This window comes from Equus przewalskii, chromosome 19, assembly GCF_037783145.1.
Source record: "Equus przewalskii isolate Varuska chromosome 19, EquPr2, whole genome shotgun sequence".
NCBI lineage: Eukaryota > Metazoa > Chordata > Mammalia > Perissodactyla > Equidae > Equus > Equus przewalskii.
The window spans coordinates 57,880,497-57,903,716 of NC_091849.1; the positions used below are offsets into that span (position 1 = coordinate 57,880,497).

Here is a 23,220-nt window from a genome sequence, read left to right on the forward strand (position 1 = left end):
AGACATTGTTTTAGAGATTACCATAGGCAGTATATGCAATGTAGCACAAAAGATATATGCCCCATCCTTTCTCCACCAGGGAATTTATTAATTACAACATTTTCTTTCAACATCAAGTATAGCTTTCACTATTTAGAACCCAGTTCAACATAATATCAATAAATAATTCAGCTTTCAAAAAGTGTGTCAGAAAAAGTGCTAATTGATTTACATGCATTATCTAATTTAATCCTTGTAACAACCTAAGAAGTAGTTACTATGATTACCCTCATTGAATAACTAAACTATGATTTCAGAATATAAGAAATTTGTCCAAGAATACACAGCAGGCAAGTAGCAAAATAGTGGTTCAATCCTGTTTCTCCTTAATACCTTAACCACCCCATCACCCCTCCCGTAGTACCAACGACTAAGTACCACGTCTTACGTGTGCCATGAGATGATGACTGTGATGTAGGAACTATATTTTTCTGATGAGGGAGAGAGACACAAAGAATGTAAACAAAATATCCATAGTCTCACAATACCATAGGCTGTTTTTGGTCCCCATGCTTTCTCCCTTTTCCATGGCAGCGACAGCCAGAAAGGATCTGGAAGAACTCCCCATTATCCAGGAAGGCTCAAGAGATTCTCATCCTCTAAGGGTGGTCTCAAACTTCAGCTAACCACCATTTCTCAACAGATGAGGCATTCCACATAAAATACCATGTGTCAATCACATCACGCCAGACTTCGGAAGACTGGAAGACAGATCCTGAGAGTATTATAGGCATTGAGGTTCTCTACATGTACCTACTTTTTAACACATCTGTCCAGTATTTATTTTCTCCTTGTGGTATGTGGATCAATTAAATCTCCTCTCATCCCTACACATCCACAGACAGCTGTGTGTCCTAAGACCAGATAGGGGGAGGCAGATGGTGAATCACGACTCTGAGCTCCTTTCAACAATGATCATTTCCAGGATTTAGTTTAATGAGGACTCCACATTATAAAAGCTTATGATACCAAGAGACGGGAGGAAAGGTGAAAAGAAGCTGTGAGCTTTACTTTTGTTTAGAACAGCTGAGAAATTGCAAAGAGCAATGGAGAGAGACAGAGAGTTAAATCATCAATAACCGTGGAAGAAATGACTCTGAAACCCATAGCAAGGAGTTTAATTTTTCTTTCAAATTACTTCAAATTTAATAAAAATTATAAAACTTACATTAATCTTGGTCTCACATCTTGAGCCAGTCCATCCTGCCTCACATAAACACTGATACTCATTAATGAGATCTACGCATCTGAAACAAAGAATTAAATTTTTAAATAAGTGAGACACTAAAGCGTAATTTCAAGAGAGTTTCACCACTTAAAGTTTCTCTTTTCCAGTTCAGGTGAAAATGCACATTCCCCTGAGCAGTAGAAGGCGGACTCTAAGCCTGGTTTCTTGTGCTCCAAGGTGACCGGACTGAAAGAACAGATCAATTTTCATTTTGCCCTCTTCCCCATGGCAATGGAAACAAAGAACAGTTCTAAAAGCTCAAAGTATGGCTAGGGCTTGTGTAGGAAACTGAAGTCAGCTGTGGCCAAAGCATCGCAGAGCCCTCATCTTCATCCTTCTCTGCTCACAAAGTCAGTGGCGCGACTAGAAGAGAGAGACGATGCTGCAGGAGGCAGCGCGGTGCATCTGTGAGCCAGTCTTCTTTGCCACCTGCATCTCCTAGAAACAACCCCACTCGAGATTTGCATAAACTAATATCCTACCCATGAGCTGGAGAGTTATTATGTAAAGAGAGTCACAAAATACCTTATACGCACATGGGGATGAAAGAACCAGTCTACTTAGGAACATTTTAAATACTAAGTGTGTGGTATTATCCCTCCACAGAGCAAATAATAGAATGTCTTATCATCCTACCTGCTACTTCTATTACTGTGATTGGTTACCTTTAAGTATATTAAAGTCCAATTAATCCGCATTTATTGAAAATTACTTTATGCTAATGAGCAGAAATAAAAGAAGGGCAGAGATAATGTACCAGTACATTGCATTAAGTAAAACAGGCAGCATCTGTCATCTTAACTGTACTTGGCTCCTGTTTTATGAAAGAGCATAATTAAAATGATCTTTGTCAACTTTCCCTTGATGTTAAGTCTTAAATATTGTGGGTTAAATTTGCTGTCTTAGATTTAACAATAGAAAAATAAAAATAGCTACCTTCCATGAAGACAAGGATTCGAGAGGCAATCATTTGCATTGGTTTCACAATGTGTTCCCAAAAACCCACTCTGGCAGTCACAGGTGTAGTGATTGACGCCATCAGTCCAGGCCCCATCATGGAGACACGGCTTTGATAGACAGTCTCCAACACTCACTGCACAGTCGATGCCTAGGTCAGAAGAGACAAGACAAAGCAGGAGACTATTTAAATGCAAAGCTCAAAAGTTTGTTCACTCTGGTAAATGTCACCAAGAAAGCAAGATTCCTTCCCTGTAAAGATAATTTGACGTCTTGAGGGAACGGACAAAAGAAAGAAAACATTTTTCAAGGTGAATCTTGTTTAGGTCATTGAACTCTCAGATGACTAAGTTAATGCGAATGAGAGAAACAAAGCACAAGCTTAATCTATTCAAACATTTCTCACCTACAGGAATGAAGAAAGAGTTTGGATTTTTCTAAATTTGGTCTTGGCGAATCTATTAACTGGCTGGGTGAGATTCCTAAATGTCATCTAACTTTGGCTAAAGATCTAGTGTTTTCAAAGGTGAAATTTTGAATATTTATTAAGCATCTACCATGTGCCTCCTCTGTGCTCAACTAGGGGTACCAAACGAACAAACAGAAGAAAGAGAGTACCCTGTTAATGGAGAAACCTGTCATGGAGACAATATCTATAGATGGAAACATCTAGAGAACAACGTCAGCAAAGCCTAGTGGAGAGCTGGACTGCGGTTCAGTTGTCACATGTTAGAGACATAGGAAAAAGTGGAGAATTGTAAAACAGTCAGAATAATCCCTTTGTTCATCGTGTCCATCCATACTGAGCATCACTAACAAAAACCAGCATTGACTGCGGATGTGCTGGTGTGCCAGGCCCTGGGCTGAAGGCTCCTAATTCATTACCTCAGTTAAGGCTCAAAAAACCTGGAGAGGGACATCATTAACTCCAACTCACTGCTGAGCCATCAAAGATTCGGAGAGTTTAAGTAGTGCTTTCAGATCACAGGCCATAGCAGATAGAGATTTAAATCCTGCTCTCCCTGACTTACGCTTCTAGTCACTAGTTTCAAGGGACTATCCTGCAATTGCTATGATATGTGTGTAAGTTGCTATGCTGAGTAGTACAGCGGATGCTGTTAAAAACGAGACAACAGGCCCACAGTGGAGTCACTTATGCTAAGTCCTACATTACCAAATGGAGACAATTACAGTTTCAGTGCTCCCAGAAATGGAATCTTAAACCAACCAATCAGGAATTGCCTGATCAGCACTGGTTAGGGCATCTGCCTCATAGACCCCTGCCATCTCCTAGAGGAAAGCATGTTTGCAGTAACCACCCCATTCCTTTTCCGAGTATAACTGCCTTGTTCCTGCTCCCCTCTGGCTATGAAAGTCTTTCATTTTGTACAGCTCCTTGGAGTTCCTTTCCAGCTGCTAGATCAGTTGCTGTCGGATTTGAATCAATATTTTCTCAAATAAACTCCAAAAAATTTTGATATGCCTCAGTTTATCTTTTAACAGTTTCAATCTGAAAACATGACTCTTATAGACAAGAACATCATGTCTAGTTGGGAATAAAGATAAACTTATTAAAAAACAAGCATGACAACAGATACCTAAGAAATACAAAGGATCATAAGAGAATACTATGAAAAACTATGTGCCAACAAATTGAACAACCTAGAAGAAATGGATAAATTCCTAGACTCATACAACCTCCCCACACTGAATCAGGAAGAAATAGAGAATCTGAATAGACCAATCACAAGTAAAGAAATAGAAACAGTAATCAAAAACCTCCCCAAAAATAAGAGTTCAGGACCAGATGGCTTCTCTGGAGAATTCTACCAAACATTCAACGAAGATTTAATACCTATCCTTGTCAAACTATTCCAGAAAATAGAGGAAGACAGAGCACTCTCTAATACATTCTATGAAGCCAATATCACCCTGATCCCCAAACCTGACAAGGACAACACAAAGAAGGAAAACTACAGGCCAATATCACTGACGAACATAGATGCAAAAATCCTCAACAAAATTTTGGCAAACCGAACACAGCAATACATCATAAAGATTATACACCATGATCAAGTGGGATTTATACCAGGGACACAGGGATGGTTCAACACCCACAAGTCAATCAACGTGATTCACTACATTAACAATGTGAGAAACAAAAACCACATGATCATCTCAATAGATGCAGAGAAAGCATTCGACAAGATCCAACACCCATTTATGATAAAAACCCTCAATAAAATAGGTATAGAAGGAAAGTACCTCAACATAATAAAGGCCATATATGACAAACCCACAGCCAACATCATACTCAATGGACAAAAACTGAAACCCATCCCTCTCAGAACAGGAACAAGACAAGGGTGCCCACTTTCACCACTCTTATTCAACATAGTACTGGAGGTGTTGGCCAGAGCAATTTGGCAGGAAAAAGAAATAAAAGGAATCCAAATAGGCAACGAAGAAGTAAAACTCTCACTGTTCGCAGACAATATGACCTTATATATAGAAAACCCCAAAGAATCCATAGGAAAACTATTAGAAATAATAAACAGCTACAGCAAAGTTGCTGGGTATAAAATCAACATACATAAATCAGTAGCATTTTTATATGCTAACAATGAACTAACAGAAAAAGATCTCAAGAATTCAATCCCATTCACGATCGCAACAAAAAGAATAAAATACCTTGGGATAAATTTAACCAAGGAAGTGGAAGATCTATACAACAAAAACGACAAGACTTTCTTGAAAGAAATCGACGACGACATAAAGAGATGGAAAGACATTCCATGCACATGGATTCAAAGAATAAACATAGTTAAAATGTCCATTCCACCTAAAGCAATCTACAGATTCAACACTATCCCAATCAGAATCCCAATGACATTCTTTACAGAAATTGAACAAAGAATCCTAAAAATCATATGGGGCAACAAAAGACCCTGAATTGCTAAAGCAATCCTGAGAAAGAAGAACAAAGATGGAGGCATCACAATCCCTGACTTCAAAACATACTACAAAGCTACAGTAATCAAAACAGCATGGTACTGGTACAAAAACAGGTGCACAGATCAATGGAACAGAATTGAAAGCCCAGAAATAAAACCACACATCTATGGACAGCTAATCTTCGACAAAGGAGCTGAGGGCCTACAATGGAGAAAAGAAAGTCTCTTCAACAAGTGGTGCTGGGAAAACTGGACAGCCACATGTAAAAGAATGAAAATCGACCATTCTTTTTCACCATTCACTAAAATAAACTCAAAATGGATCAAAGACCTAAAGATTAGGCCTGAAACAACAAGTCTTCTAGAAGAGAATATAGGCAGTACTCTCTTTGACGTCAGCTTTAAAAGAATCTTTTCGGACACCATAACCCCTCAGATGAGGGAAACAATAGAAAGAATAAACAAATGGGACTTCATCAGACTAAAGAGCTTCTTCACGGCAAGGGAAAACAAGATTGAAACAAAAAAACAGCCCACTAATTGGGAAAAAATATTTACAAGTTATTTATCCAACAAAGGGCTAATCTCCATAATATATAAAGAACTCACACAGCTCAACAACAAAAAATCAAACAACCCAATCACAAAATGGGCAGGGGATATGAACAGACATTTCTCCAAAGAAGATATACGGATGGCCAACAGACACATGAAAAGATGCTCATCATAACTAATCATCAGGGAAATGGAAATCAAAACTACACTAAGATATTACCTTATACCTGTTTGAATGGCAAAAATATCTAAAACCAAGAGTCACAAATGCTGGAGAGGCTGTGGAGAAAAAGGAATCCTTGTACACTGTTGGTGGGAATGGAAACTGGTGCAGCCACTATGGAAAACAGTATGGAGATTTCTCAAAAAGTTAAAAATAGAAATACTTTATGACCCAGCCATCCCACTACTGGGCATCTATCCCAAGAACCTGAAATCAGCAATTCCAAAAGTCCCATGCACCCCTATGTTCATTGCAGCATTATTCACAATAGCCAAGTCATGGAACCAACCTAAGTGCCCAGCAACTGATGATTGGATAAAGAAGATATGGTATATATATACAATGGAATGCTACTCAGCCATAAAAAAAGACAAAGTCGTCCCATTCACAACAACATGGACAGAGCTTGAGGGTATTATGTTGAGTGAAATAAGCCAAACAGGGAAAGACTAACTCTGTATGACTCCACTCATTGGTGGTAGTTAACATATAGACAAAGAGAACTGAACAGTGGTTGCTAGGGGAAAGGGGGTGGGGGGCACTAGGGGTGAAGTGGTGTACCTACAACATGACTAATAATGATGTACAACTGTAATTTCACACGGTTGTTAACTATCATAATCTTAATAAAAAAATAAAATAAAAAAACAAGCATGACAATGCTTATAAACAAATAGCTATCAATAAGCTAGTTGGGAACAAAGGTAAGCTTCTAAGGAAGTAAGTTTATTACAGGGAAGAATACCACAGTAACAATAGCTGATACTTGGAGCCCTTACTGTGGGCCGGGTACTGTTACACACTTTACATATCAACTCATTTAAACTTTACAATAATTTTCTGACATGGGAATTACTCTCCTTATTTTGGAGAACAAAACAAAGCAGAGGATCTCCCAGCCAGTCAACGGCAGGACCCAAGCCCCCCGTTATGCCACCATACCACATCTCACTGCTGCCCCCGTGTGGTGTATGTCCTAATGAGAAAGCAAGCTGAGGGCACTGGGTGGTTAAGAAATGAAGAAACTGATCCATATCTGAGAAGGTGGATCAAGGCAGCTTTGCTGATCATGGAGGAAAGGAACTTGAGAAAATGCAAGCAAATAGTTTGAAAGAGCACCTTGGCTTGCTATGTGAGTTAGATATCTCTCTCAGCATTTGTTGGGATACCAGGAGAAGGTTTGGGGGACAGTGCTTAACTTTAATAACTTATAAACCATAGAGGAACCATCTATTCAAAAGAATGTTATTTAAACCAGTCACACCAGGAGAGTCTATGATTTATTGCAAATGAGGCTTCCAATGCAAAAGATATTTTTGGAAACTCTGTTTAGAGATTGTCAGTCTTCAGGTCAAAATGCTATTATTTAATGGTTACTTTTTTTTAAATTTTACTATAACTGTTATTGCCTGTATAGAAATTTGGATGGTAATGATGCCATAAAGAAAATAATAAGGTGTCTAAGTTGGTCAAATCTGCAGCCATATTTAAAAGGACCATCAAGATTCAGGTTCGGACTGTGAATTAAACACGCATAACAGCCTACAGTGGGCTGTAATAATACTAAAAAGGGTCCCGCTCCCTTAAGTCTCAGTGGCTCAAGACACACAGGTTTATTTCTCATTCATATTCCATGGCCGAGGTGAGCTACAGATGCGCTTTATATTATCTTCGCTCTGGGATCCAGGTTAATGGAGCATCCTCCAGCTGGGACATCACCATCCTTGTTGAAGAGGGAGAGGACACTCTTGGTTCTTAAATCTTCCTCATACATTTCATTTGCCAGGCCAAGTCACATGACCAAGCCCAACACAAATGGGATGGGAATTAATGGTCCTCCACCAGGAAAGGGCAGATATTTGTGACGATAATAATATTTAGAGCAGACATAATCATTTAAGCTTCTCATTAGTAAGTGAGGGTTATTTATTAGTACATCATAGGTTTACTGGGAAAATAAAATAAAACCATGTTTTTAAAATAACTAGCCCAGGGCCTTGTACGTATTTAACATTGGATTACTAACATTTTCCTTAGAGAATTTCACAACTACATTATCAAATGAGTGATTTAGGTGATTCCAGAGGTATCATTATTCCAATTAAGATGATGAGTGAAAAGTTTCTCTGTAGGATTACGTATAATGTTGGCAAAATCAGTGATGAAAGTTTGTTAAAAAGAGATGGTCAAGGGGCCAGTCCGGTGGTGTAGATGTTAAGCTCGCAGGTTCCGCTTTGGCAGCCTGGGGTCCGCCGGTTTGGATCCTGGGTGTGGACTTACGCATTGCTTGTCAAGCCATGCTGTGGCAGGTGTCCCACGTAAAACAGAGGAAGATGGACACAGATGTTAGCTCAGGGCCAGTCTTCCTCAGCAAAAAGAGGAGGATTGGTGGCAGATGTTAGCTCAGAGCTAATCTTCCTCAAAAAAAAAAAGATGGTCAATTGCCCACAAAAGTGTGGGGGCGAGGGGCAAAGTGCTATCTACTGCTGAATAGATTCAAACAGTGATGGCATTTTGAAAATGATTACAACTCACATAAGAGGATGATACTTATGAACTGACCTAATCAAATTAATACAGGCACACAATAATCACATAATTCATGGACTCAGGAATCAGTCTAAAGACGATGCAGAAGTTGAAATTATCAGAGGGAATTTAAAATATGGCCAATATGTAAAAAGTAGTGGAACAGTTGGACATATGAATTAATCAATGGAGAATATTAAAAGAAAGAAGGAAAGTATAAAAAATATTCAAATGGAAATGCCAGCAAATTAACACTTACAGATGAAGAATTCCTTTAATGAGCCATCAGTGGACTAGACATAGCAGAGAAAACAACCAGTGAATTTGAAGCTAAGTCAATAGAAACTATTCAAACTGAAATACCCAGAGATGAAAAGAGTAAGAAAACAGAACAGAGCATCTAAGAGAAGTGGACTAACATCAATGATTCTAGCTTATTTGTAATTGGAATCTCAAAAGCAAGAAGGAGAGAGAATATGGCAGACAAGATAATAGGCAAGAATTTTGCTAAATTAATGAAACTCGGTAGCAGTGCCAGGCAGCCGTACGGGTTGTCTTGCTGTTTGGGTCATACATCTCAGTAGTCTCTACGTTATTAGAGATGTCTGCAGTGGAAAAGATGCAATATGGGGCTTTTGGCAAGTGCCAGGAGGATAATCATAGACTTAGGCCAGGCCATATGTAGCAGAGAATTATCCTGAATTTGAGAAAGAGTTCCTGGCATACTCCTGGGTCCTGGTAGAGATGAAACATGTGCCTATGGGACATATCAAATATCCACAGAGTCAGAGCTTCCAATCATGAACAAGTCATACATTGGGCAGGAGGGGCAGCAATCTATGGTACATGGTACATTAGGGACCGGGTGTGAGTAGATCAGAAGACAAGTGTAATTTGCACTCCTCTGTTATCACTACTGTTGCAACAGCAGCACTCCCTCAGTTCACCCTATGGCTGTATGGAGGAGGAGCCATCCTTTATTACCATCTGAAGGGAAAGGAAAAGCCTGAGCTTGGTTCATGGATGGGCTGACCTGGGATATCAATATGAGCTGAAAATGGACTGCTGCTTCCCTGCAGCCTTGCTCAGAGGCTTCCCAGGAGATAAAGGCAAAGGGAAATCCTTCTGATGGGCAGTTCTTCAGTCAGAGGCTATTGTCATCATCTTTAGGTGAAAATAGAAGTGGGCCAAGATAAGAATATATATGGACTCATATGTAGTGGCAGTAACCTGGTTGGTTTATCATTGGAATGCCATTTAAAATATGACAATCTGGGTCAGGAAAACATGAAAAAGAGGCATACAGGTGAACTAATGGGAGTGGGCATGAAGTGTGAAGGTCTTTGCAATGCATGGTAACGTCCACCATAGGATACCTGCAACAGAAGACGCACTGAACAGCGACGTAGAAAGAACTCAGCCAGTTGACGTCAGTCATCTGTCTTCAGCAACACAAAAGGCGTGAACAGAGTAGACAGATGGCAGGAATGGAAACTATGCGTGGTCCCAATGTATGGGTTCTCGTGTCCCAAGACTGATCTAGTTATTGCTCTCACCAAATACCTAAGCTGATAGGAATAGATACCAGAGCTATCAGCCACTTGGTGTCAGCATATTACATTGGACTGAAGGGAAAGTGACTCATTTTGACTAGAACTGACACATACTCCACTTATAGGAGTATCTTTCTTGCCTCTCTGGCAAACAGGAGAGCATTACTTAGCCAGTATAACTACTCAGGTGCTTATGTAGCGGTAAGCCACCAATACGGAGATCTCTCACAACATCTCAGTGGACTGAGGAAACTACTTTACAGAAAAGCATAGTAGTGATCACATAACCATGAGATCCAATGGCTCTATAATATACTACACAATCAAACTGCAAGTGAGGTGCCAGCTTGGTGCTGAGAGCTTGAAGGGATGTGACGCAATCATAGAGGATGCAGTACACACTCTGGATCAATGATCATGATATGATGCTCTGTCCCCAATAGGTATAATACACGGAACAGGGAAACAAGGGGTAAAAGTAAAATTGGAAACACATACCATCACTCTCTGTGAACCATTTGGGAATTGTGCTTTGCAGTCCTGAAAATATAGGCTCCAGGGATCTAGAGGCCCTTATTTCCAGGGGAAGGAATCTTGCAACAGGGGACACCATAAAAGTCTCTTTTTGAATTCTATGGCTTCCATCTAGTCACTTTGGTCTCTTTGTGATAAGAGATAACCAGGCAAGGAGAGAAGTCACTATTCTTACAGGGGTTATTGATATTGATCATCAAGATGATGTAGGGTACTATTATAAAATGGGGGCAAGGATGAAAATATTTGGTATCAAGGTGACCTACTGGGCATGTGAGGACACTCCTTTGCCCAATATATCCAGGAAATGGACAAACACAGCAGCCACAGTCTTACTAGGTGATCAGAACTCTCAGACATAGGGTTCTAGATCACTCTCCACCAGGTGATCCACCAACTAGCATATTTGCCCGCCAAAGATGAGGGTAATATCGCGTAGGAGAAGAGGAAGATGAGTATCAGCTGCGGAGACCAGCTTCAGTGACAGAAGCTGCGGTTCTTTCAAGTAATCACTTTCTTGCACATTTACTCAGAAAAAGAGAAAAATCAGAATTTAGGGGGAGCAGCTTCCAGATGATGTGTACTTATTTTTGAAAGCAGGAGTCTGAGCAGCACAAAAGGTTGACTATAACAGATGAAGTGATCAGCAGCCCAGATCCCCATTTGGAACAGAGAAACTGTTTCTCCTGCTGCCGGAGAAGTCGCCTGCCAACACTTCAGAGCTGAATTCTTCCCCACAAATTGAATTGTCCTCGGCTAAAGGGAGCTACCTTGCCATCACTGCTGTGGGGCATCTGAGGTGACTCAATTTGGGTGAACCCTGAAGGACTCTGCTTCCGGGAGCTTGAATGATTAACTGAGGCTTTTGTTATAATTACATCTTAGTTCACCATTTTCCCCTCCCAGCCCTTCTTCTGTTCCTCTCTTATAGGCATTGTTGTTGAGAGCACTCCTCAATAAGTCACCTGCATGTAAATCTCAAGTCTCTTTCTTGGGCAGCCTGACGTATGAAAAATTTTCCAGGAAATGAATATTTTCCTTAGGAATCCTTTTGAATTTTTGGTTAGAAACAATAAAAAAAAAGTTGAAGGTAAGTAAGTTGTCAGTAGCAAAACATGTATCACTGATACAAAGATAAAATCATGTGAATTAAAGTTTGAATATATAATCCAAATGCTATAAAACAAGTATAACTAGATTATGTACACTGATCTCAAAAGGTGCCCCACTGTACCATATGTTGAATTGGCAGTATATAAATGGTAGGTATGTTAAGTACTGGATTAAACAAGTATGAATCGAACATTTCATTAATAATCATTTTGCTAATATTCTCATTGTTTGGAAAGATTTGATGGGGATATTGTGTAACCCATGTCTATTTTCAAAAGCTCAGCAAGGAACATTTACAGATACTTTATTTTTCTGTCTATAAATATCTCAAGATTGCACAAAGGCTTTTAAAATTCATTACAGTAGTCCTTAGAGCTTTGAGCAAAAAGACAAGTATCAATAAATATTTGATGACAAAAAGGATGATGATGATAATGATTCATCTGATTCCTGTCTCTCCTCATCTTTTCCTATCTCTTGTATGAAAAGAATGGGGCAACTCTTCAATGTGAAGCCAGGAATAAATGAGGGCTTCTCTGCCTCAGACTTCATTACCACAGGAATGTGGCCTGGCACTAAAGTACTTCATAGTTCATTGGAAAAGTCATAAAAACAATTACTATGCCAGGAGAAGGATCTTTTGAAGGAGAGATTCAAAATATCCTTCACAAAATTGCTAAGACAAGCAAAAACAATATTCTGATTCATATATGCTGCTCCCGTATTGTTTTTAGATCATACCACATGAACAAGGCAAGGCAGCCATGTGAAATGAGGCGTGTGTCTCATCAGGCAACTATGTTGAGAGCTTTGGAAAAGTGAGAAGTTGTTCAAGGTGAAGCTTGCAGTATATGAGTGCAAACAGATACATCAGGGTGGATTAAAAGTGGAAGATGTCTGACGATAGGAAGTATTAATAGTCATAACAGAGCTCAGAGATGGGGCAGAGTCCTGTTCTAATGTACAGACAACTCCTTACCATCTCAGGACTGTGCGTGTTGACTATAACCAACATGCCAAAATAGTCTCCGAACTTATGAAATTCACACATGCATAAAAATGCAGGTGTGTTATAATTTGACTCAATAATACCAATAAATTCAGCGGATTTTATTTCAAATTATTTGATCGCTTGCTAACATCACGCAGAAAACAACTCATTCTTTAAAATATCACTTACTGAATGGGTTCTGTTTTGGTTAAAACAAACAAGCAAACTTTTATTGACACTATATAAAATAATAATGGCTACTTCATTCCTCTTAGAGCTATTGTGAGGACTAAAGATGCCTGCTCAAAGTTAGTGTTTGGTAAATACCTCAAAGGGAACACTTTAGTAATGCTTGTTTTAGGCGGCTCTGAATGAGCGCCCCGAATACTGCCATGTGCAGCTGAAGTGTGCGTTGTTGATTCCAGTAAGAGTCTGCTGCCCCCTGTCCGCATACTCGTAAGTCAAGATTGAGACCAGCAGGATTAACTGTGTGGCTTATTATATAGAGAGATAAATGCGTACAACTCTTTGTTTCTGATGATGAACACCTTATTCATCCAACTTCAACATCATCATCTGATTTCATTTTATATGCATATAAAAATCTTTACATAGCAAAAAGAGTACTTCAGTAGACAACACTGAATGTTATAAAATAACCATACAAAAGAAGTTTGGAGAGAAAAGTTATCTTTGTAAAAAGAATTTTGTTTTAGGCTACTTGTGTTTATATTTAAGAAAAATAGCTAAGAAAGAATATTTTGATATGCTTAAAATTTAAATAGAATACAATTTCATTTTAGATGAACGACGCTGATGCCCAATGAGATGTACTGTCATTACTAGTGTCAGAATATTGAAATGTCCACGTAACTAGCCCCTAAGTGGGGCTCACCTTTCCTGGCTGCCCCAGCCTTTATCCTGTGACTGTCCTGGCTTCACCCCCAGCAAGTTAAGGGGTGACATGTGGCACAAGAGCCTTAGGGTCTGCTTACATGAAACCAATCATTACATAATTTTATCAACACCTCTGAAGATAAATATCACAGATAAATCTTAAAATGGATCTCATATCAATGAAGCCACATTTAGTTAAATTTTTTTGAATCTCACTAGACTGTAAATTTCTGTATTAGGTAACAATCATAAAAGAACCCGTCAGTCTTTGTCATTGGTAGTTCAAATTATACTGCTACGTAGGAGAAATATATCTTGAGAACTTGAAACCTTTCCTTAATCATTCAAAAAAAAAATTAAGATTAAAAGACCTACAATTATGTGACTGGAAGCTGACAAGTGGAGGGACTTTACAGATTCCTGGGGCTCTGAACAAAACGTATGACATTCTGCGATGGATGTTTCTCTCATTTCTGACAACTCCACCAGATCTCCACCAAGGAGATCAATGAAAAGCTCACTTTATTCTTCATTTGAAAGGGTCCTAAACCCAGGATCTTGATGAAATTTAAAGATTTTGTTTAATCCCCTACCCTCCAGGTTGTGCACAGACACATTCTGACAAAGACTAATTTAGTAATTTAGGTTCAGCGAGTCAATGGAACACATCAAAGAGAAACACTTTGGGAACACAAAGCCAAGCCAACAGTCCCTCGGCCCAAGCTATGGACCAAGAGAGAGTAGAAAATAAGTGTTCCTGATCAGAACCAAAAAAGGTCTGCAGCTTATACAATTTTGGGGACTTTCTTTAATAAGAAGAATGTAAAATCACATATACAAAATTATGCATGATATTTTAGAAGAAACACTTCAAAGCGAAGGTCCCTAAAGTTGAAACTCATTAGCTTCATAGTAAATTCATCTCTAGTTGCTGCTATTATTCTAAATACAGAGCTACATGGAAAAAAATCAAAAATTTTTCTAATTAATACAATTTCTATTGTTCTCTATATGCCTAATTCCACAATTTACATAACTAGAAAGTACACTTTAAGACTAAAGTGTAAAGGGGCATAGTATGGTGGCCATTCTGTCAGTCCAGGTGTTAATCAGCAGGACATGAATTATGGTGATGATAGTAGCAATAAAAATAAGGGACATATGAAAGGCATCACATTTTGTTTGAGCTCATCATCAAATTCCTCCTTTAAGACTAAGTCAATTTCATCACAGAATTAAAAATCTATGATTAAAAACATCCAGCGAATTCAGCGCTTTCAGATTTAATATTGCCAACATTCAGAAAACGGTACCTGAAGTGCTTGTTTTAATCCTTAAATCAACAGCATAACATTTCGTTTATACAAAAGCAATTGCTTATGAGCTGCACATGGATTCATAGTTTGGAAAACATACTATTGTTTCTGCAGTGGCATTTTAAAAAATATAATAAGTCACTAAAATATTTAATTTAGAAATCTAGTTAAAATGAAATGTTGAGTGATCACTGTACTTTTCTTCCTTATTGCAGTTTATGATTCACAAATAAATTTCGCATGTGTTCATTTGATTTATCCTTTACCAAGCTGTCAAGTTGATGTTATCCACAGGAAATAGATGAGGTACGCTGAGAGTTGTGCTGCTGAGTGACTTTGTCCTATATCAAATAGTCATGAAAGCAAGCTTAGAAGTGATGTCTTCCGGTTTAAAATGATTGGTTCAATATGTGTTATGCAGGAATCAAAAGAGTGTAAAGGTGTAAAGGTACAGTGGTGTGCTGGCCAATGTTTAACAACTGGCTCTCAGAAGGAAAAAATAAGGGGGAAAGGGCTTTCTTATAACAATATCTAATTCCCCTTGTGCAAACTGTCTTATCTTTTTTAATTTCAATGTACCAAAATTATGTCAACCAGCTCACAAAGTTCGTAAATATGTAATATTCAATACTCAGGAGCCAGTACAAGCTGACTCCATCATACTACTGGAAAGGTACTTTCCTGACTGTTATTTTGAGGTTGATCAGGATATTAGAGAAGTAGATACATGAGCATAACAGGGATGAGAAAGGGCAACCCAGGTGGTTGGTTGTGGGGTTGGGGTGTAGCAATGATAAGGAAAATTTGTGTAATGTGTGTGTGTGTGTGTTGTAAAGACTGTTCTTGCTCATACTATAAGAGAAAATAGTCATTAATCAGCATGATGGGGCTGAGAGTTAAAAGGTAACTCGGGGCAGGATGTTACAGAATTATGCATACCAGGGTGATAAAACTCATTTTATTATTAACACTCATTGAGTCTTACGTACGAGGCACGCCATGTGGTACTAGTGCAGCACCAAGCTTAGGTAACATTTGGGTGCTCATTTTACGAATAACAAAACAGCCACAAGGGTGATATATAACCTCTTGAAAACTAGGCTGTTATTAACTGCAGAGCTGGGATTCCAACCCAGGGAGTCAAATATGGGAGTCTTCACTCTAAACATTAGAATACTTTGTGAATAATATATTAGGGAGATTTCAATTTTATTCTGTAAAAATAAGAACAGTCATTGAAATCTGTGTGTTAAGGCTAGAGACAAGGGGCATAGTATGGTGGCCATTCTGTCAGTCCAGCTGTTAATCAGTAGGACCTGAATTATGGTGATGATAGTGTTAATAAAAAAAAGGGACACATAAAAGGCATCACATTTTGTTTGAGCTCATCAAATTCCTCCTCCTTTTTCCTTTTTATTGTAAAACTACATTAATTTTTTTAAAACTTTGTGGCAATTAAACAAAAATAATCTCTCTAATTTCATAATCTTACATATTTTTGTATATTCCCTTTCAATTTTGTCCATAGGCATCCGTACTTACACACATTGGCACTTTCACAGTGCAAAAAATTAATCATTACCTACACAATTAAAACATAGTGTCATTTTTTGGTCCATTTTGCTACATGGTCTTCTGTTATATCACTTTAATGACCACAGAATATACCATGAAAAATATATATCATAATCTATTTAACCAGTTTCATAATAATGTTCTTTTTGTTTCAACAATGTACTAACGTAAATAACTAATGAAGATTTTTATGCAAATATACACATATATTTTGGGTTATTGTTTCTCTTGATAAGTTATACAGGGAAATATTTCTTCCAGGATAAATTATTATGTCAAACAACGACTATTTAATCTCCCTAAGTTTACCTCACTAGTAGGCAGTTACGTGCACGTTAAAACAGTGAGGCATAATTTTTCACCAAACCAGTGGCTAGTTAAAAATGATAGCAATCACCAGTAGTGGTGAAGATGCCGTCAAAGGAACACCCACTTACACTCCTGGTTGGTCTGCAAATTGCAAAAAACTTATCAAAATATAGAAAACAACATAATTTAGTATAGTTGTCCCCCCTTATCTGTGGAGTTTCATGACCCCCAGTGGATACCTGAAACTGTGGATAACTCTGAACCGTATATATACCATGTTTTCCCTATACATATACACAGATGAGCCAGCCCTGGCAATCTAGTGGTTAAGATTCAGCGCTCTCACTGCCATGGCCCAGGTTTGTTTCCCAGTTAGGGAACCACACTACCTGCCTGTTGGTTGTCATACTGTGGCAGCTGCATGTTGCTGTGATGCTGAAAGCTGTGCCACCAGGATTTCAAATACCAGCAGGTCACTCACGGTGGATAGGTTTCAGCGAAGCTTCTAGATTAAGACAGACTAGGAAGGACCTGGCCACCCACTCCTGAAAAAATCGGCCATGAAAACCCTATGAACAGTGGAGCATTTTTTGATATAGTGCTGGAAGATGAGAGGATGGTGCAAAAAGACAGAGTAGGGTTCTGCTCTGCTGTCCACAGGGTCGCTAGGAGTGGGAATTGACTTGATGAAACTAACAAAATACACCTATGATAAATTTTAATTTATAAATTAGGCACAGTAAGAGATTAACAATAATAACTAATAAAATAAAATTGTAACAATATACTATAATAAAAGTTACTGTAGATCTTAGCAACCTCAGCGTATGATTCTTTTTCTTTCCTTATTAAGTCAAGAACTCTCACCTCCTCACTTAAAGGAAGCACTTTACGGCATCTCTTTGGCATATCCGAATTGCCAGCAGTGCTATTCTTGCCCTTTGGGGCCCTTATTAAGTAAAACAAGGGCTACTTGGACACAAGCACTGTCACACCACCACAGTTGATCTGATAACCAAGACGATCACTAAGTGATCCCCGGGTGGGTAGTGCTTACAGCATGGATCCCCTGGAGAAAGGGCTGATTCACGTCCTGGGTGGGACAGCGTGAGATTTCATCCCATGACGCAGAAGAGCTCGTAATTTAGAACTTATGAATTGTTTATTTGTGGAATTTTTCATTTAATATTTTCTGACCTCGGTTGACCATGAGTAACTGAAACCACAGAAAGTGAAACTGCGGATAAGGGTAGAGCACTGTTAGTGCTCTAGGAAGTTAGTCAAGTGTTGTAGACAAGTTCTTCAGATGTGTTAAAAAAAATAGACACCTCCAAATGCATTTTCCACAAAATGCCACTCCAGAAATTTGTCCCAAGGAAAAGTTCAGAAATGTTTCAAAATATATCTAGAAAGATGATCATTTCAGCATTTTTGATAAAAGCGACAAATTGGAAAACATGCAGACATTACTTTATCTTTATGATGAAATTGTAGGCAGGTATTAAAAACAATGCTGTGGAAAATTAAACAATAACATGGCAGAATTTTAAGAAGATATTGCCTATTAAAAATTCAGGTGACCAAATACAACATACAACATAAAACTCATTATAAAACTGGCTCTAGTATGTTATCCAAATGATGTCACAGTCCTGCGCAACTGCCACTGTTTACTTCTCGTGACAGGTATTTTGCAATCTTTACTTTTTGTGTTTTTCTGTAATTTCCCTGTTTCTGCTTTGCACGTGTCTTGCTTTTTAATGAGAAGAAATATATTTTGATGGTTTAGATTCTTCAATTTAAAAAATAGAATGGATAATTTTATGTCCGCTGTATATAACCACTTTGTTTTCAAAGAACCATGCTGATTTCCGATGGCGATATTGCTACTTGTGCTTGCTGTAGTTCAAATTTATCGATGTTTTGTTGCTAAGTCTTTTCTTTTTTAGTGTTCCTGTGCCAGTTAGTTTTATACGTATTTTGTAAATGTAGCATGGTTTGGGATAGCATTTGGAATCCGCTCCGGCAGACTTTGTCTTTTAAGACAGCAATTTAAAGACATTCACGCTTGTTTAGGATTTGTTATATTTGGTCCCACATCTGACAGTCTTCCTCTCATTTTTCCTCTCCCTCTCTCCTTCCCCCGTCCCTCTGTCACATATTTGCTGTCCAGGTCTTTCACTAATCCATGTGCTCCTTGAAAGGCAAGGACTTAATCTTTTCTCTTTTTATCAAACACAAGTGCAGAACACTTCATGATTTCCCAATGAATGATCTAAAAATTCAAATATTAATTGTTGATTCTTTCACACTGCTAGAATTATCTTAAAATGTATTCACATTCACATTAAACGAATTCAACATTGTTATAATTTTAATTATAGTTTAAGAAATATAGAAATCAAATGTATAGCTTTTTATTGAACACTATTTTTCAACTACCGCTATTCATAGATCACTTAAGTTTTGGTCTGAAACTCCATTTCATTTTCTAAAAACATTACGTTCTCTTATACTCCTTTTAATAATAAGGACACAATTAAATTTCTCAATACCATCAATTTTCTGTTCACTGATGTATTTACTTGTATCAATAACTGTACCAGGCCTAACCTAGCAGCTCTTTTTTACTACAACATTCAAAGTCAAGAAGTCTCCCTCTTGTTTTTCCCGATAGTGGTTTTCTACGTTTCTGGTACATCTGTGGGTTTTATTTTGCAGGAAAGAAGGCACTTAGCTAACACGTTCTTTGAGACCAGAAATCTGAAAACACCTTTGTGTAGTCTTCTCAAGGCAACAGGAGTTTGGATTTTATCGTTTATTTTATGAGGAAGACTGGCCCTGAGCTAACATCCATGCCCATCTTCCTCTACTTTATATATAGGACGCCTGCCACAGGATGGCTTTTGCCAAGCGGTGCCATGTCTGCACCCAGGATCCGAACCCCAGGCCGCCGAGAAGTGGAACGTGTAAACTTAACCTCTTTTTACTTGAGGAAGATTGTCCGTGAGCTAACATCTATGCCAATCTTCTTCTATTTTGTATATGGGATGCCACCACAGCATGGCTTGATGATCAGTGTGTAGGTCTGTGCTCAGATCCAAATCTGTAAACCTCAGGCCACAGAAATGGAGTGCACGAATTTAACCACTATGCCACCAGGCCAGCCCCTGGATCCTATCTTTTTGACACCATGTGTTATGCGAGTTTCACATCAATGTCTTATATCAGTTACTGAAGACGAGGGGAAGACATAAAGCTATGATGATTTTAACTCCTCCAAAATGATTTTAGTCCAAAGAAATTCTGAGCATGCTGATGAGATAAGAATAGGTTCCCATTCCTCATCAAAATAAACCTCCAACTGGGCTTGCTGGTGGCATAGCAGTTAAGGTCACACATCCCGCTTTGGCAGCCTGGGGTTCGCTGGTTTGGATCCCCGGTCCAGACCTATGCACTGCTTGTCAAGCCATGCTGTGACAGGTGTCCCACATATAAAATAGAGGAAGATGGGCACAGATGTTAGCTCAGGACCAGTCTTCCTCAGCAAAAAGACAATTGGCGGTAGATGTTAGCTAAGGGCTAATCTTCCTCAAAAAAATTTAAAAAATAAACCTCCAAATGATGAAAACACAGATTGAGAACTGACTTTTCAAACAAGAAAAAAGGATAAATTTTTGTCAAATTTAATGCTGATGTGCAAAGCCTTTCACATTTACGCCTGATGTCTGCAGACCCATGCTTCCAGGGCAGCTTTTCAAGTGGTGGCTGATTCTCTACATGTTCCTCTCCATTAGGGAGCTGGTGCAGGTTAAATGGGCTGAAACAATTATGTGCGTTATCTCCAGGCTAGCTCATACAGTCAAATTTCTGTCACTGGGCACTATTTTCCTTTGCAAAATGAACTTGAGTGGTTTGTAAGGGTAAACTGTATGTAACAATGTGGACTACTACGTAGCGAGTCTCTCTCTGTCTCTTTCTGTCTCTCGCCATATATACACATACATGTATAACACTATTTGATACGTGCATCAAATGATAGCATATATGTCTTCAATTCATTAAATAAATGCTATCAGAATTGGTATACTTCATCTTTCCCTAGATTTACTATGGATATATATGAGATAAGAGAAGGAAAATTCACTCTTCTTTTTCTTATACCCCGCTTATGAAATTTGTCTGTAATGCTTGAATTGGTTAGTCTTGACTCTCTACCTATAACACATTTCTTTGCATTTCACATGTAAACCCTGAGCAACTAGGAGGAGCTCCAGCTCCACGTAAGTTGTAATCTGTACCTGAAGACCTTCAATACTAAGGAACAGTTTAGAGAAATCTATGACATATAATTTATGACATATATGAATATATAATTTAAGGTACCAGGATTAATTTTACCTCTTTCCTGGATCTTACGAATTATAGATTCTATTCATAACAGAAATTCTGCAGTTATTCTTGATGATTAACATCTTGTAATTAAAAACATTTTGCTGTGCTTTCTAGATCTGCCCTTATTTCTGCAACATTGATCCAGGGCAATCATATTGAATTAATTTTTGCTTGAGTAGTTCACTATAAAGACAATGAAAACCCATTATTTCATTTTGAAAAGTTAGATTGGATATATAAATTTCATTAGTCATTAGATAATTTCGAATCCCACATATATTTTTGGTAGACTCAGTAAGTTACATAATTATTTTCTTTTTAATTTCAGTATGGCAACAACATCAAAAATTACCTTACTTGGTCTTTGACATTTTGTGCACTATGGCTATAATACATTATACCAGGTATAGCAATGTTCACTTATAGTAGAAATTTACAGTGAAAATAAGCTTGTTATTAAAAAATTACTGGTAATAGGACACTCAATCAAAATGATTTTTCTCTTAGAGAATTGGATTCACCATTTTAGCAGTTTAGAGTATGTGGCTGGTTCTTTTTGTGCTTACATACACCTACAGACACATGCTCATTGCAAACAGCGTACTTTAATTTGACTCACATGATGAATAACACTACATAATTGTGGTTATGAACACACATATTGTATCAAGTGCACCTGACTCAGAATCAGAAACTTACTAGATGTGACCTTAATTTTGCCACACTGTCTCGGTAAAACGGTCATATTTCCTTTACATATTGTTGCTGTAAGATTAACTAGCACGGTGCTGGAAAATGGTCACACTTATTGTTATTATTATAGGATCTCTTAAATATTATTATCTAGGAGTTGGGTAAGAAAAGATTATCGGTCTCCCATCTTGGAACACGTGCAATCAGATGAACGGCTACAGATTGAAATAATAAAAACATAATTCGCAGTCTTTGATTTCTGAGTGTTTTGCAAATTAAGTGAAGATGTTATAGAAAGCAAGTAATAAAAGAGGGGCTTTGAGGGGCTGGCCCCGTGGCCGAGTGGTTAAGTTCACACGCTCCGCTGCAGGCAGCCCAGGCTTTCAATTGTTCGAATCCTGGGCGCGGACATGGCACTGCTCATCAAGTCACGCTGAGGCAGCGTCCCACGTGCCACAACTGGAAGGACCCACAACGAAGAATATACAACTATGTACCGGGGGGCTTTGGGGAGAAAAAGGAAAAAAACAAAAAAACAGGGGCTTTGAGAATTTCTTCTTCTCCGCATTTGAATTAGTGCGTTGGTTCTTAGATAGGAACCACTTGATGGGAGGAGGTCATTTTGGACTCCTTCATATCCAGAATATTTTCAATTTCCAAAAGTAAGACAGAAAGAGACTTCCCACATAATGAATAGCCTTTGAATTTGTGATTCATTTATTATGGATTACACAGGATGCTACTGTCTTATGAGAAGTAAAAGCAACTCCATAGGATAGGAATCATAAAGCAACTGATATCAAGTGTTTTTGTGTAAGAAAAAGAAGAATCTAGTTGTTAGCAAGATTTAGGTAATCGCTTAAATGATTTGTTTTTCATAATGAGACTCACATGTCTAAATCAGGTTTTTTCCTACTAGAATCTAGAGCTGTGACATCCAATACTGCAGCAATAGGACATGCGGCTATTTAAATTTAATTAAAAGTAAATGTAATTTAAAATTCAATTCTTCAGCACACTAGTCATATTTCCACTGCTCAAAAGCCACATCTACTAGTGGCTACAGTAATGCACAGCACAGAACAGAACATAGCCATCATCACAGAATGTTCTATGGGACAGCACTGGTACAGACCGGTGTGCTTCAACCAAAAAAAAAATTTCCTCTTTTTTTTAAAAAACAGTCTTTTTGGGCACCTTTTTTTTTCATAAGTTACCCCTCCCCATGAAATTTTAATGCCGCAGATATATGTTTTATGTACCTGTGCCTTACACTTAAAAAGAATAAAATCCTCTGCCTGAATTGAGAATGCATGATGCGGACCCACGGAAAGAGAAAGGAATTGATCCAGGTACCAA

At 38.2% G+C, this 23,220-nt stretch overlaps 1 protein-coding gene across 1 annotated transcript in view; it reads right to left on the reverse strand.

The window, feature by feature from the left end:
* LOC103546271 (protein eyes shut homolog) overlaps positions 1–23,220 on the reverse strand; it is a 1,017,652-nt gene that overhangs the window by 870,413 nt on the left and 124,019 nt on the right. The window contains exons 9-10 of the mRNA XM_070583910.1: positions 2,204–2,375; positions 1,208–1,286 (exon numbers count right to left, since the gene is read on the reverse strand). Of these exons, the coding sequence (XP_070440011.1) occupies positions 1,208–1,286; positions 2,204–2,375 (251 nt within the window). The remainder of the gene's footprint in view (positions 1–1,207; positions 1,287–2,203; positions 2,376–23,220) is intronic.